Source organism: Anolis sagrei, chromosome 7 (genome assembly GCF_037176765.1).
Source record: "Anolis sagrei isolate rAnoSag1 chromosome 7, rAnoSag1.mat, whole genome shotgun sequence".
Lineage (NCBI taxonomy): Eukaryota > Metazoa > Chordata > Lepidosauria > Squamata > Dactyloidae > Anolis > Anolis sagrei.
Genome location: NC_090027.1, coordinates 32,806 through 48,105, shown reverse-complemented (window position 1 = coordinate 48,105; position 15,300 = coordinate 32,806). Strand labels below are relative to the sequence as shown.

General features: G+C 43.2%; 1 protein-coding gene across 1 annotated transcript in view; it reads right to left on the bottom strand.

Moving 5' to 3' along the window:
- LOC132782492 (tumor necrosis factor receptor superfamily member 10A-like) overlaps positions 1-15,300 on the bottom strand; it is a 29,236-nt gene that overhangs the window by 7,825 nt on the left and 6,111 nt on the right. Inside the window, exons 2-9 of the mRNA XM_060787317.2 lie at positions 9,470-9,596; positions 8,758-8,886; positions 7,451-7,565; positions 7,167-7,258; positions 5,256-5,360; positions 3,288-3,328; positions 1,444-1,608; positions 369-438 (exon numbers count right to left, since the gene is read on the bottom strand). Coding sequence (XP_060643300.2) covers positions 369-438; positions 1,444-1,608; positions 3,288-3,328; positions 5,256-5,360; positions 7,167-7,258; positions 7,451-7,565; positions 8,758-8,886; positions 9,470-9,596 — 844 coding nt within the window. The remainder of the gene's footprint in view (positions 1-368; positions 439-1,443; positions 1,609-3,287; positions 3,329-5,255; positions 5,361-7,166; positions 7,259-7,450; positions 7,566-8,757; positions 8,887-9,469; positions 9,597-15,300) is intronic.

Here is a 15,300-nt window from a genome sequence, read left to right as displayed (position 1 = left end):
TACTGCTCCATTGGGAAGGTAACGGTGCTCCATGCAGTCATGCCAGTGGTGTCTACGGACAACGCCGGCTCTTTGGCTTAGAAATGAAGATGAGCACCAGAGTCCCAGAGTCGGACACGACTGGACTTAATGCCAGGGGACAACCTTGACCTTTACCTAAGAAGTACCTACTACGAAATGTTGGACAATGCTTTGAAGAGAGAAACAAACAGGTGATGAGCAGAATGGAGTATCCCACAGAAGGACAAGCAAGTCAGACACACGTGAGAATGTTCTGCTACGTTCTGGTGTAGATTCCACTTCTGTTTGCATCACACGATATATTATGAGGGACGGTGTGGGTTCAAGGCATTCCTTGGGACACTTACCCTCTAGAGGGTCCTTGCCCTTGACCGGAAGGAGATGCCTCTTCCTCTCTGCTGCACATCCGTGGGATTCCTGCCATAAATTAAAACACAATCAAGGCACATATATTACTAGGATGACTGGTGGAAACATTCCAGAATGTATTTCTCAACCTTCCTAACGCCACGACCCCTTCATACCCTTCCTCATGTTGTGGTGACCCCCAAACATAACATTATTTTCGTTGCTACTTCATGAATTCTGCTACTGTTATGAATCATAATGTAAATATCTGATAAGCAGGATGTATTTCTCTGCACTGGAGCAAATTTGTCAAAAATACCCCATACGCCCACATTTGAATAGTGATTTTGTCATTTGGGAGTTGTAGTTGCTGGGATTTATAGTTCACCTACAATCAGGGAGCATTCTGATCCCCACCAAAGATGGAACTGATCCAAACTTGGCACACAGAACTCCCATGATCAAGAGAAAATACTGGCAGGGTTTCATGGGCATTGACCTTGACGTCAGTGGTGACATTTTTGACAATCTAGTGGTTTGCAGTTCACCAAAATATTTGTATAAATAAAAATGTAATGTTCGTTTGTGGGATTAACATAACTCAAAAAGCACTGGACGAATTCACACCAAATTTGGACACAAGACACCTATCGAGCCAACGAGTGACCATCACTCATAAAAACACTGAAAAACACAGCGGAAGGGACTTTAAAAGCCAAAAAATAAAAAAATACATTACAACGCATATGCAAAACCACATATATACATAAACATAACAACACATGTGTAAAACCATATATATACAAACACGAAACCCATATACACAGACTGGGCCACATCAACGTGTGGCAGGGTCGGCTAGCTAGAAATATGTTTTCTGGGGGCCTTTGGCGAGCCCCCTGAAACCCCCAGGTTGAGAAATGCTCTTCTGGAAGAAAACAAAGGTTGTGCAATAGTTTCTTTCTCATCTTTTAAGAGATGTTGTCCCCGGTGTGGAGCTGCCCTTGCCACTCCGCTTCAGGAGATCTTGGGGCCTGCTTTGGGCCCAGGCAAAATAACAGTTGTTCTCATTACCTCTCCTGGGGGGGCGGCCGCCTGCAGAGGGGTCATCTCAAGCGGTTTTGGAGAGGGAGGGGCGCAGCTCTGCAAAGGAGGGCGGGATTCGCGGCGCATGTTCCGCAGGTTGTCCCCCTCTTCGTGGCGCCCTTGGCTGCAATTCCTCTGGAGACACTGCAGAGTCTGGAAATGAAATTCAAAATACATTTCAGTCCCAAAAAGGAAGCTGCCGACCTTCCTATGGTGTTGCCTCTAACTCTCCTTTGCCGCCTGTAAAGCGCTCTGGAGTTGACTTATAATAATGCTTTCCCACTGAATTAGACCCTGCTCGGGCAGGCAAGGTCTTCATTTGCGTTTCTATTCCCTTGCCTGTAAAGAATATCTAAATGCCAACCCTTCCCTTCCTAGAGTAAGGGTAAGATGCAGGTTTTTATTTGCACAGGTGTAATCCATGAAGACACGCTGCAATGGGGCTAAATTTCAAAACAGGGAGGAAATGCCATTCTTGGAACGCACGAGGACGATGCAGACCTGACAATCCACCTCTCAGCATCTTTCTTAGACCAAGAGACAGGCTCCATTTAGTCAATTCAGAATTATCGAATATACGTCAAGGCACCTAATTTTGCCACAAAAAACTGGGAAAACGTATTGACTCGAGTATAAGACGAGGGCGGGAAATATCTAAAAATAGATAGCAATAAAATTACATTAATTGAGGCATCCGTAGGTTAAATCTTTTTAATATTTACATTAAGCTGTAATTTAAGATAAAGAGTGTCCAACTCTGATTAAACCATTATTCTATCCTTCTTCAATGTAAATGTGCTTATGTATCCTTCCAATAATAATGGGAGTAAAATAATAAGTGTAATAAAAATAATAATAGAGTAAAATAATGGAAATGTAATAATAACAGTAATAATAGAGTAAAATTATAACTGTAATAATAATAGAGTAAAATGATAAATATAATAAAAACAATAATGAAACAGTAAGAAATATAAATGTAATAATAACAGTAATAAATGGAGAAAAATAATAAATGTAATAATAGAGTAAAATAATAAAATATAATAATAAAAATAGAGTAAAATAAATGCAATAATAATAACAAAATAATCGAGTAACGTAATGGAAATGTAATAATAGAATAAAATAATGTAAATGTAAGAGTAACTATAATAATAGAATAAAATAATAAATATAATAAAAATAATTAGGGTAAAATAAGAAAATGTAATAGTAACAATAATAATAGAGTAAAATAAATGTAATAATAATAATAGTGTAAAATATTAAATGTAATAAAATAGAGTAAAATAATACATGCAATAATAATAATATCAATAAATAGAGTAAAATAATAAATGTAATAAAGAGAGAAAAATAATAGATGTAATAATAATAATAATAATAATAGGGTAAAATAAGGGTAAAAGTAATAAAAATAGAAAATAGAGTAAAAAAAGTAATAAAAATAGAAAATAGAGTAAAATAATAAATGTAATAAAGAGAGAAAAATAATAAAGGTAATAATAATAATAATAATAATAATAATAATAATAATAATAATAATAGAGTAAAAGAAGGGTAAAAGTAATAAAAATAGAAAATAGAGTAAAATAATAAATGAAATAATTAATAATAACCCAGTAAGGTAATAAATAACTTTGACTTGAGTGTAAGTTGAGGGGGGCTTTTTCAGCCTAACAAAAAGAGCTGAAAAACCGACGAGCGAGCGAGTGGAGTAGCGGACATGATCTGTGGCAGTTCCTCTGGTGTTCCTCTGATTCCCAGAGCTTGGACCACGGAGCCACTCCCCCGTTCCTCGCGCCTTCAGAGAAGGAAGCCAGCCTTACCTTGGAGCGCCACAAGACTGCCGTGACTCCCCTCGCCTTGGCTGCAAGACAAAAACGTGATACATTGGCAAGTTTTCTCTGCAAAGTCCTGGTCATGATTTACTTTTTAGATAAACTTACATCTCTTTACCATGTATTGAAGTGCCCAAAAGCTAAATGACTATCCAAGAATGAAGGTTGCCACTTCTCAATCATCACCAGGAACTCAAAAAAATTGGATATCCATCGTGTTTGTGTCCAGTTTTGATTCCCCGCTTCTTTAAAAAGTTCTGGTCAAGATTCCTGCTTCCTTTTGCATTATATGGCAAGGAACACATTCTAACCAACAGGTTTTGGCGAGAAGGGAAAATCCAACAAGCTTCAATTGGAGTTTTTTTTTAATACACTCTTAACAACGACCATGTCAAAAGATACAGAGAAGCCATCGAAACCCACAAACATGTGGACGATTTCAACAGAAAGGAGGAAACCATGAAAATGAACCAAATCTGGCTACCAGTATTTAAAAAAACTCTAAAAATCAGGACAGTAAATAAAGAACAACACTCAGAAACAGAGGGATTCGAGACAGGAAACAATCAGGGCCAGCTAACACCTCCCAACAAAGGATCCCCCAGGCTGGAAGCAGCCAGGCTTTGAAACTGCAAGTCTATTCAATGCTACTCAAACTGGCCAATTGCAACATTTACACTTGCCTCAAGTGGACAAGAGTTCTTTCTCCCACCCTGGACATCATTCCACAGATATATGTATATGTATACATTAATAAAAACAACAACAATAATGGACACCTCCCAACATAGGATTCCTCCATGAAACCATGAAAATGAACCAAATCTTCCTACCAGTATTTTAAAAACTCTAAAAATCAGGCAAGTAAATAAAGAGAAACACTCAAAAAACAGGAGAATTCCAGACAGGAAACAATCAGGGCCAGCTAATCGCCTCTCAACAAAGGATCCCCCAGGCAGGAAGCAGCCAGGCTTTGAAGCTTCAAGGCCATTCAATGCTAATCAAGCTGGCCAATTACAACATTCACACTTGCCTGAAAGAGACAAGAGTTCCTTCTCCCACCCTGGATATTCCAACAGACCTCGCAGCCTCTGAGGATGCCTGCCATAGATGTGGGCCAAACGTCAGGAGAGAATGCTTCTGGAACATGGCCATACAGCCTGGAAAACTCACAGCAACCCAGTGATTCCGGCCATGAAAGCCTTCAACAACACATGTAGTAAATATTCAATCCTACATACTATGTGTACTTCCTCTGAGGATGCCTGCCATAGGAACGTCAGGCGAGAATGCTTCTGGAACATGGCCAGACAGCCCGGAAAACTCACAGCAGCCCAAAAGAAAGTATGTCAAGTAGTGACAAAAAGCCCAAGAAATGGAATAATGCCAAGTAGGATGAATTGTGTGCATTTATTCACTTTGCAAAATTAATTTTGCTTGGGAAGGAAATTCTCACTCTTTTAAGCACAAAGTACACAATGGGTTAGGTTTTCCCAGGGGTTTCAAGAGGGAAAATGCACGCACGTGACGGAGCTCAACCAACACGGATCAAGTCAGCAGTGCGGGAGAGGGACTGCGAGGATCTCCATTGAAGGCTGGGTTAAAGCCCGTGAACCACCGCGTGAAACTCCGCCCCAATTCAGAGAGCCACGCCCTTTCACAAGCTTCCAGGAGGCACAACAGTTGTCCATTTTCAAGCATATTCCTCCCTGACGACACGTATTTTGGGGCCTCAAATGGTCTACCCCCCCCCCCCCACTCCCTTCACAAAGAGAAGGGACTTTCCACACACAGTGGGGAGCTTCTGTCCCTCTCGATGTAGGAGGACAGCCTGACAAAGGCTAAGGCATTCTGGGTATGAGAGTCCAAAATATTTGGAAGGCAAAAGCTACCTGCTAGGGCTCTCATTTCTTTTGCAAACTTCGCCTTTATAGAAGAGTAGGACGTCACTCTCACCTCCGTTACAGCAACCAAACTTCCAGCACATTCCTGGCACCACGAACAGCAATAGAAGAAGAAGAAGACCAATCAAAGTCCACGTAGCAACTTCATGGGAACGTCCTGTGGGGGAAGAGACAATAGTATATACTGTATGTGCATACGTGACGATCCGGATTTCACGTCTCTCCCCTCTGCCCCCAACACAACATCCATGTGCCCTTTTACTCTGAATCTGTGTCACTCGCCTTCATCCTGTGTAATAACAGTAAAACCAATTCACCAACTTTGGATTCTTCAATAGCCAAACCAACGTTATACATGCACAAAACCAAGGTCACAACAACATCTGTTATAGAACTCCAGTATGCTGATGACAACGTTGTCTGTGTGCATTCAGAAGAAGACCTACAAGCCACTCTCAACACCTTCACAGAAGCATACGAGAAGCTCGGCCTCTCACTGAACATCGAGAAAACCAAAGTGCTCTTCCAGCAAAAGTCACCAGCCAATCCCTCTCCAATGCCAGAGATACAGCTTCATGGTGTAATAATAGGAAATGTGGACCCTTTCCGCTCCCTTGGCAGCCCCCTCTCCACCAAAGTCAACTCTGACTCTGAAATACAACACCACCTGAGCTCTGTGAGCGCAGCATTCTTCCGAATGAAGCAGAGAGTGTTTGAGGACCGGGACATCCGTAGGGAGGCCAAGGGGCTTGTTGATGAAGACATTGTCCTCCCAACCCTGGGGTGATTAACAGGGAAAGGTCAACTCCCCTGTTTAAGGAGCTTCACGGGCTGCTGTTTGTCTTCCGGTCCCAATTCAAGGTGCAGGTTCTCACCTACAAAGCCCTAAACAGTTTGGGACCCGCCTACCTTCGTGACCGGATCTCTCTCCATGAACCAGCCCGAGCTCTTAGATCCTCGGGGGAGGCTCTCCTTTCGCCCTTGCCATTACCACAGGCTCGTCTTGTAAGCACAAGGGAGAGAGCCTTCTCCTCTGTGGCCCCCGACTCTGGAACTCATTGCCCGGTGAGATTAGGAAGGCCCCCACCTTAGAAACTTCTAAGAGGGATCTCAAAACCTGGCTTTTCCAATGTGCTTTTGGAAAGCACCCATATTATCATACTCAGTTGCTCCCCCTCAACAGATTTTGTCCCCAGAGTCTATTTCCCCACCTGGATGAAGGTCTCTATTTATGACCCCGTTCCTTACGAGTTTCTCCCCCACAAACAATCTGCTCCATCCCTGTCTCATCCTGATTTTAGTATTTTAGTTTTATTTTGCACATGCGGCCTGCTCATTGTTATTTTATTTTACTGCGTATGATTTTTCTTTATCGTCTTTGTACTCATATGTTGTATGTATTTTACTTTGTTGTTACTGTGTTGTTGGTTTTACTTTGTTGTAATATTCTGTTGGGCTTGGCCTCATTAAGCTGCCCCGAGTCCCCATTGGGGAGATGGTGGTCGGGTATTAAACAAAGATTATTATTATTATTATTATTATTATTATTGTTATTGTTATTGTTATTATACGCCTGCGAAACGTGGACTGTCTACAGACTTCATATGCAACTCCTGGAACTATTTCATCAGTGCTGCCTCTGAAAAATCCTGCAAATCTCTTGGGAAGACAAGCGGGGAAATATCAGCGTGCTGGAAGAAGCAAAGACCACAACAACTGAAGCGATGTTCCTCCACGTTGTCTGGATACCCGACCACCATCTCCCAAAGCTGTTGCTCTACTCCAAACTCAAGAACCTAACAGCATGGGGTTGGGCTGGATGGCCCACGAGGTCTCTTCCAACTCTAGGATTCTATGAATGGAGGAATGATACGAGGGACATGGCTGGAACCCTAAACGTAATGCCCACAATGCATTATTTTGCGGAGGCTCAGCCTTAAGGTCTTGGATAACTCGCTCTTACCTGTTGGAGGTGATGGAGAGGTGGTATAGGGCGCACACTCTATGTCGCTTGTAGGGGTGCAAGGCCGCACCACCTGTTCTCCTTCGGGGCATCTATGAGGGAGAAAGCAGCAGGGAAAGCAATGCCGTGAACCAGCCAGCGGTCCAACCCGACTAACCTAGATGTACCAAACATTGTGAAATTCTCCCCCAAACTCGTACAAAGCAGTATCTTAGTAAAGGGAACACGAATTCAAAATAAATAGGTGGGTACCCAGATTGGAGAACTTGGAATGCAATACTGACCTGGGTGTACACTTATGGCATGTTTCACACGGAAAGCTGGGCAAGCAGAAGGTGCCGTTTTTACAGGCGCATTCTGTGTCGCTGGTTGTGGTGCACGGCTGGAGCTCCACCTCATCTGGAAAAAAGCCAGATATATGAATTTCATTTCATTCCTTCCACAAAACAATAGTCCCTGCAAATCCTATGAAGTATTTGTTACATGTATGAAATTATGCATTCTAGTAACTCCAGTGTAGCAGAATAAGAGCTTGGAAAGTTACTTTCAAGAAGAAGGAACAGAATGAAATGCTGAAGTCAATGATAATTGAGTCACAGCAGCACAATGTTCTGAGATACATGGCTATTATTTTATATTATTGTTGTTGTCGTTGTTATTGTTATTATTGTTATTATTATTATTATTATTATTATTATGACAACAAGATGAGTCCACAGCAGACACTCTGCTGGCTGTTGAATTGGATTATTATTGTTGTTGTTGTTATTATTATTATTATTATTATTATTAACACAGCAAGATGAGTACACAGCAAACAAGATCGCTATGCTTGCTGTTGTATTGGATCACACGTCGGACACTTCCCAAGTGTCTAGGACTGTGTGATGTATTATTATTATTATTATTATTATTGATGATAATAATAATAATAATAATAACACAACAAGATGAGTGCACAGCAAACAAGATCACACTGCTGGCTGTTGTATTGGATCACATGTCGGACACTTCCCGACGTGTGATGTATCGGCGAATAATGCATGCAGATCCTTTTTTAGCTGACAGATGGTAATTTTGTCAGCGCTGAGTATCTTCATGATACGAGGCCTTAAAGATCAAACTGCAAAGGCTCTGGCACAAGCCAGTAAAGGTGGTCGCAGTGGTGATTGGCACACTGGGCGCAGTGCCTCACAACCTCTGAGGATGCCTGCCAATGATGCAAGCGAAACGTCAGGAGAGAATGCTTCTGGAACATGGCCAGACAGTCCAGAAAACTTTACATTATCTGTTTGGCACTCTCTTATTACTGTGTAGTTCATTGCAAACCTTTTTTGTACTGCAATTGTACAATCTGCCCTCCAGATTCAACCATTCATGGCTAGACAGCAACACAAAACCCTACTGTTGACGTTGCCATTTTATACAGGAGACATAGATAATGGGACCTGAAAGTCCACTGGTTTTGGTATCTATGGGGCCCCGGAATCAAACCCTGGTGGAGACCAAGATCCCATTGTAGTCTGTTTTCAGCAGTGAACAAGGTTACTTTCTCCACAGCTGGAGCACAAACATATCCAACAACCCTTACCTAAACGTCTGCAGGTTTTACAAGAAAAGCACTTTGGCAGTGCATTCGAGTGTTTGCTAAATGTATCCGTATTACAGGGATGGCAAGTCGTTTTGTTATCCGAAGTGCAATGTTGGTCGACTCGAGAACCTGTAAGGCAAAACAGAAATTAAAGCATTTATTCATCTGCAAATCAAAAATATTCCAAAATCGGCAACACCCATGGCTAAGACAGGGAAATATTTGCTTTCTGATGTTTAAATGTACACAAATTTTCTTTTACGCACACAATCAGGAATATAAAACCACGTTACAGGTATGTTGATATAGTGAATATAAAACACATATGAATTTCATGTTTAGATTTGGGTCACATCACTAAGTTATATCAGTCTCCACAATAATTATAATTTGTTTTAAATGTTTTGAATACTTAGTAAAGGTAAAGGGTTTCCCCTGACATGAAGTCCAGTCGTGTCCGACTTTCGGGGTTGGTGCTCATCTCCATTTCTAAGCCAAAGAGCCGGCATTGTCCGTAGACACCTCCAAGGTCGTGTGGTCACTGGCATGACTGCACGGAGCGCCACCAGCGGCTCCTTTAATGCTTAATATTTATGTATGTAGCCTCCAATGGCGCAGCAGATAAAACCGCTGAGCTGCTGAACTTGCAGACCGAAAGGTCGATGGTTTGAATGCAGGGAGCGGGTATGGCATCATCCTGGCGATACAGTACCTGGAGGACATTTCTGGCATCGCTGTCCTTCATGCAGGTAGAACTCGCTTGACTCCTCAGCCTCTCCCAAGGCGGCAGGAGGAGAGTCCTCTGGGCTCCGTACGATAGCAACACCGGAGACTCCGCACTGATAAGATAGACAAGGAAGGAAGGAGTCGCTTTAGCCTCTCTCTGTGGCAGTGTTTCCCAACCTGGAGGTCGGGACCCCTAGGGGGGTCGCAAGGGGGTGTCAGAGGGGTCGCCAAAGACAATTAGAAAACACAGTATTTTCTGTTGGTCGTGGGGGTTCCGTGTGGGAAGTTTGGCCCAGTTCTATCATTGGTGGAGTTCAGAATGCTCTTTGATTATAGGTGAACTATAAATCCCAGGCACTACATCTCCCAAATGTCAAGGTCTATCTTCCCCAAACTGCACCAGTGTCCACATTTGGTCACATTGAGTATTCATGCCAAGTTTGGTCCATATGCATCAGTGCTCTCTGGATGTAGGTAAACTATAACTCCAAAACCCAAGGTCAATGCCCACCACAATCTTTCATAATTTGTTGTTGGTCATGGGAGCTCTGTGTCCAAAGTTTGGTCCAATTGCCTCATTGGTGGAGTTCAGAATGCTCTTTGATATTGTAGCTGAACTATAAATCCCAGCAACTACAACTCCCAAATGACAAAATCAATCCTCCCCTCAACCCCACCAGTATTCAAATTTGGGCATGTCGAGTATTTGTGCCAAATGAATGAAAATACATCCTGCATATTGGATATTTACAAGATGATCCATAACAGGAGAAAATTATAGTTGTGAAGTAGCAAAGAAAATAATGTGATGGTTGGGGGGTCACCACAACATATTAAGGGGTCACAGCATGAGGAAGGTTGAGAACGACTGGTCTATGGCCAAATGGAATGAAGAACCTTAAGCCCTGGATTTAAACCATGGTAGGAATTGTGAGAGTTGAAGTCCAAAACACCCAGAGGGCCGAAGTTTGCCCATGCCCCGTTTGAACAAAGAGCTGTCTTCCCGTCTCTCTCCATGGACATTTCCCAGCTTCCAGGGGTTCTCTTTGCATTCGATAAATAAGTACCTGCCCTAAGGTTTAATTCGTGGAAAGAGGAGTTAGATCCAACGACTCTATTTCTTCCCATCTTTATGTACTATCCTATAATTCAGTGTTTCTCAACCCTCCTAATGCCGTGACCCCTTAACAGAGTTCCTCATGTTGTGGTGACCCCCGCCATAACATTATTTCCTAACATTACTAACCCACTGCGCCAACGAGGCTCCGAGAGTAGGCGTAAGTCAGAAAGACACATAGCCAAGGAGAGCAATCTCTTGGACAGACAGCGCTTGAGCCTCCCTGCACCTCAAGAGTAGAAAGCCAGAGACATCTTGGTAGTCCAGCTGGCATCCAGTTCAATGGGTAAAGAAGTGATCATGAGAATTTCCCCTTCTTCTCCATTGCAAAGCAATGCTCAACAACACTTCCTCCGGCACCTTTCTTTTGTGCCTCCTGGATCCAAAGTGCCCGGGGAATGTTTCTAGAATGACTCATGCAGCGTGGTGCCAAGAGGAGGAAAGGAAACATCAGGAGCCGTGAAATGCAAATGGATTCTCTCCTTGGTTGCCCACTTTTGAACTTTTATGTCAGGAGAAGGCTGGAGCAAACTGGCTGGAACAGGCTGGCGTGGAACCAGAGAGAAAGAAAGAAAGAAAGAAAGAAAGAAATGTGGCTTTAAGGCGTTCTCTTTTGTCTCTCCCTTCCTTTGCCTTTTTCCGCTGCAAGAGGTAACACAGCTGCTTCTTGGAAAACTACCACCACGGAAAGCACCGGATTTAGCTCCCCATTCATCTTTTGGGGACTTGCCTAAGTACAGCGCACGCAGGGGCAAACTTCAGCCCCCCGAGGTGCTTTGGACTTCAACTCCCACCATTCCTTTCCCCCCGTCAGCTGCCAAACTCATGCACTCATCAACCATAACTCACCACTGCAAAAGTCTGAAAGGCCTGAAATGTCACTTTGCCCAGCTTTTGAAACTTAAGGGCAATGGAAATAACTTGTGCCTTCCTGGACGCTACTGCATTCTACCATGTGTAGCAAAGTTTATTGATTCGTCCACTGACCACATCAACAACTGTATTCTACCCTTCTCCAAAAGCAGTATAAATATACCAGTGTTTCTCGACCTTCCTCATGCCGCGGCCCCTTCATACAGTTCCTCATGTTGTGGGATCCCCAATCCATAACATTATTTTTGTTCCTACTTCCACTGACCTTGAGTTTTGAAGTTGAAGTTCACCTACCTCCAGAGAGCACTGTGGACTCAAACAATGGTAGATCTGGACCAAACTTGGCACTAATACTTAATATGGCCAAATGTGAACACTGGTGGGTGGGTGGGTAGATTGATTGTGTCATTTGGGAGTTGTAGTTGCTGGGATGTATAGTTCACCTACAATCAAAGAGCATTCTGAACTCTACCAACGATAGAATTGAACCAAACTCGGCACACAGAACCCCATGACCAACAGAAAATACGGTGTTTTCTGATGGTGTTTGCCCCCCCCCTCCCCAGAGTTCCCAACCCCCAGGTTCAGAAACACTGGTCTAGAAGCATCGCCAGAGATCCACACCCCTTTTCATTGTCAAGACAGAGATCATCCACTAAGGCCATCCTATCAGCCTCAACTCCACATCCTGCTCTGATGCCAGTTTGAAATGGGTCGGTACCCTTTGGTCTTTCCGTACAGGATCTATCCCAGGCATGGATCAAACTTGGCACGAATACTCATTTTACCCAAATGTGGACACTGGTGGAGTTGAAGTCCAAAACACTGGGAGGGCCGAAGTTTGCCCATGCCAGGTTTACATCCATGAGAACCCAGACAAAAATTCAGGACTGTGACTCTTTCCCGTGTCGCTCCCCGCACCCTTCCTTGGCTCCTTTTTGAACCCAGCGTGCATGACTCAGCAGCCAGAAAAGGCTCTGCCTGGTTGCAGTTGGCAACGTAGCATCACTTCCTCCTGCAGCGGTTTTGAAGCCTTGTCTTGCAAGAAGACCGAGCTAAAGTTCAGCAGGAGGCTTAGATAATGTTTTTAAAACATAATCACAAATCCATCCCTATTTTAAGAGCGCCACACTTGCCTCTTTTCTCAACAGAGCTTTTCTTTCCAACGCTCCAGACTTCATTCCAACAAAAACAAAGTTGACCTCCCAAAGGAAGTGTTTGTTCAAGCATCGCAGGCAGAGATTTCACTTTAAGACAAGTTACACTTGAAAGCAACAGCATCACTGGCTGCAAAAAATCTCCCAAGTCATGTGCAACAACTAGGACTTTACTAGAAATGACTTTGTGAGATTGCTGGTGTTTAAGGGATAATCTTAAACAGCATTTCTCAACCTAGGAGTTGGGACCTCGGGGGGGGGGGGGGGGGTTGCGAGGGGGTGTCAGAGGGGTCGACAAACAACATCAGAAAACACAGTATTTCCTGTTGGTCATGGGGGTTCTGCGTGGGAAGTTTGGCCCAATTCTATTGTTAGTGGGGTTCCGATTGCTCTTTGATTGCAGGTGAACTATACATACCAGCAACTACAACTCCCAAATGTCAAGGTCTATTTCCCCCAAACTCCACCAGTGTTCATGTTTGGGCATATTGAGTATTCGTGCCAAGTTTGGTCCAGATCCATCATTGTTTGAATCCACGGTGCTCTCTGGATGTAGGTGAACTACAACTCCCAAACTCAAAGTTCATGCCCACCAGACCCTTCCAGTATTTTCTGTTGGACTTGGGAGTTCTGTGTGCTAAGATTGGTTCAATTCCATCATTGGTGGAGTTCAGCATGCTCTTTGATTGTAGGTGAACTATAAATCCCAACAACTACAACTCCCAAATGACAAAATCAATCCTCCCAACCCCTCCAGTATTCAGAGTTGGCCGTATGGGGTATTTGTGCCAAAAGTGGTCCAGTGAATGAAAATACATCTTGCATATCAGATATTTATGTTACGAATCATAACAGAAGCAAAATGACAGTTATGAAGTAGCAACAAAAATAATGTGATGGTTGGGGGTCACCACAACATGTGGGACTGCATTAAGGGGTCACGGCATTAGGAAGGTTGAGAAATACTGGTCTAAAAGCGTAGATTACAGTAAAGGGCTTCCCCTGACATTAAGTCCAGCCGTGTCCGACTCTGGGTGGTGGTGCTGATCTCCATTTCTAAGCCAAGGAGCTGGCGTTGTCCATAGACAGCTCCAAGGTCATGTGGCCAGCATGATGCGATTCATAGCAGTAGCAAAATTACAATTATGAAATAGCAATGAAAATAATTTTATGGTTGGGGATCACCACAAAATCAGAAATTGGATTAAGGGGTCATGGCATTAGGAAGGTTGAGAAACACTGACCTCAAACCACAGGTGTGTCACTCAGCGGAATCGGCCTCTTAAGCGGTTGAATGAAACCCCCTGATGTCACCCCACTCCCACCCCAATGACGGGCTGCATTCCCTTGCCAAACGCAAAGCCAGCGCTAAAAATAGCCAGAGAAGGGCTGGGTTGCTCAATGCGCTGATGATGCAACTCTGGGAACACCTCCCTCTCCCCTTCCCGTTGCTGAAACATGACATCAGCTCCCTCTTATCTAGGCATTTTAGGCTCAACACAACACACTCTTTGGGGTGGTTTGCACAGAAAGAAAGTGAGATAAAGCCAAGAGTCATCAGTCAGCACACCCATTTATCACCCCAAGGCCCCTTGGAAACATTGCTTTCTGGTGACTTATAATGAACAGGTGGAAAGGTAGGTCCATGCGCAATGCAAGACCTTAAATACACTCAAAATCTGCCCTCCTTGCCGAAGAGAAATGCAAGCTTATAATAATAATAATAACAAGAACAACAACAAGAACAACAATATGACATTACTTATTTATTTACGACATTTATATGCCGCTCTTCTCACCCAGAAGGGGACTCAAAGCACCTTACAAGATATATATACATACAATATATTATATTATTAGCATAGTACAATATCAGTATGACATATTACTATATTGTACTATACCATTATATTGTCATATTATTTATTTATTTAAAACATTTATATTCTGCCCTTCTCACTCCGAAGGGGACTCAGGGTGGAGCGCAGCATATACACAGCAAACATTCAATGGCCATCTGTCAGGGGTGCTTTGAATGCAATATTCCTGCTTCTTGGCAGAATAATGGGGTTGGACTGGATGATGGCCCAGGAGGTCTCTTCCAACTCTTGGATTCTAGGATTCTATAATAATAATAGTACCGAACTGCAAAGACTCTGGCACAAGCTAGTCAAGGGGGTCCCAGTGGTGATCGCCACACTGGGTGCAGTGCCTCAAGACCTTGGCCTGCACTTAAACACAATCGGCACTGACAAAATCACCACCTGCCAGCCACAGAAGGCCACCTGACTGGGATCTGCATGCATTATTTGCCGATACATCACACAGTCCTAGGCACTTGGGCAGGATCTGACGTGTGATCCAATACAACAGCCAGCAGAGTGATCTTATCTGATGTGGACTCATCTTTATTGTTTCAAATAATAATGATAAAATAATAATAATTTTTATTTCTTGCCCACTTCTCTTCACAACTTGAGGTGGGTTACAATGGTATCAATGTCCAATTGTTATAAGCCATCCTGTACAAAGAAGCAATTGGGCAACTCAAGAGGACAAAATGAAAACATAGAGAGAGTAGCCATTTCTGGGTTGCTGTAAATTTTCCGGGCTGTCTGGCCATGCATCAGAAGCATTCTCTCCTGATGTGAGTTTTCTGGGCTGCCTGGC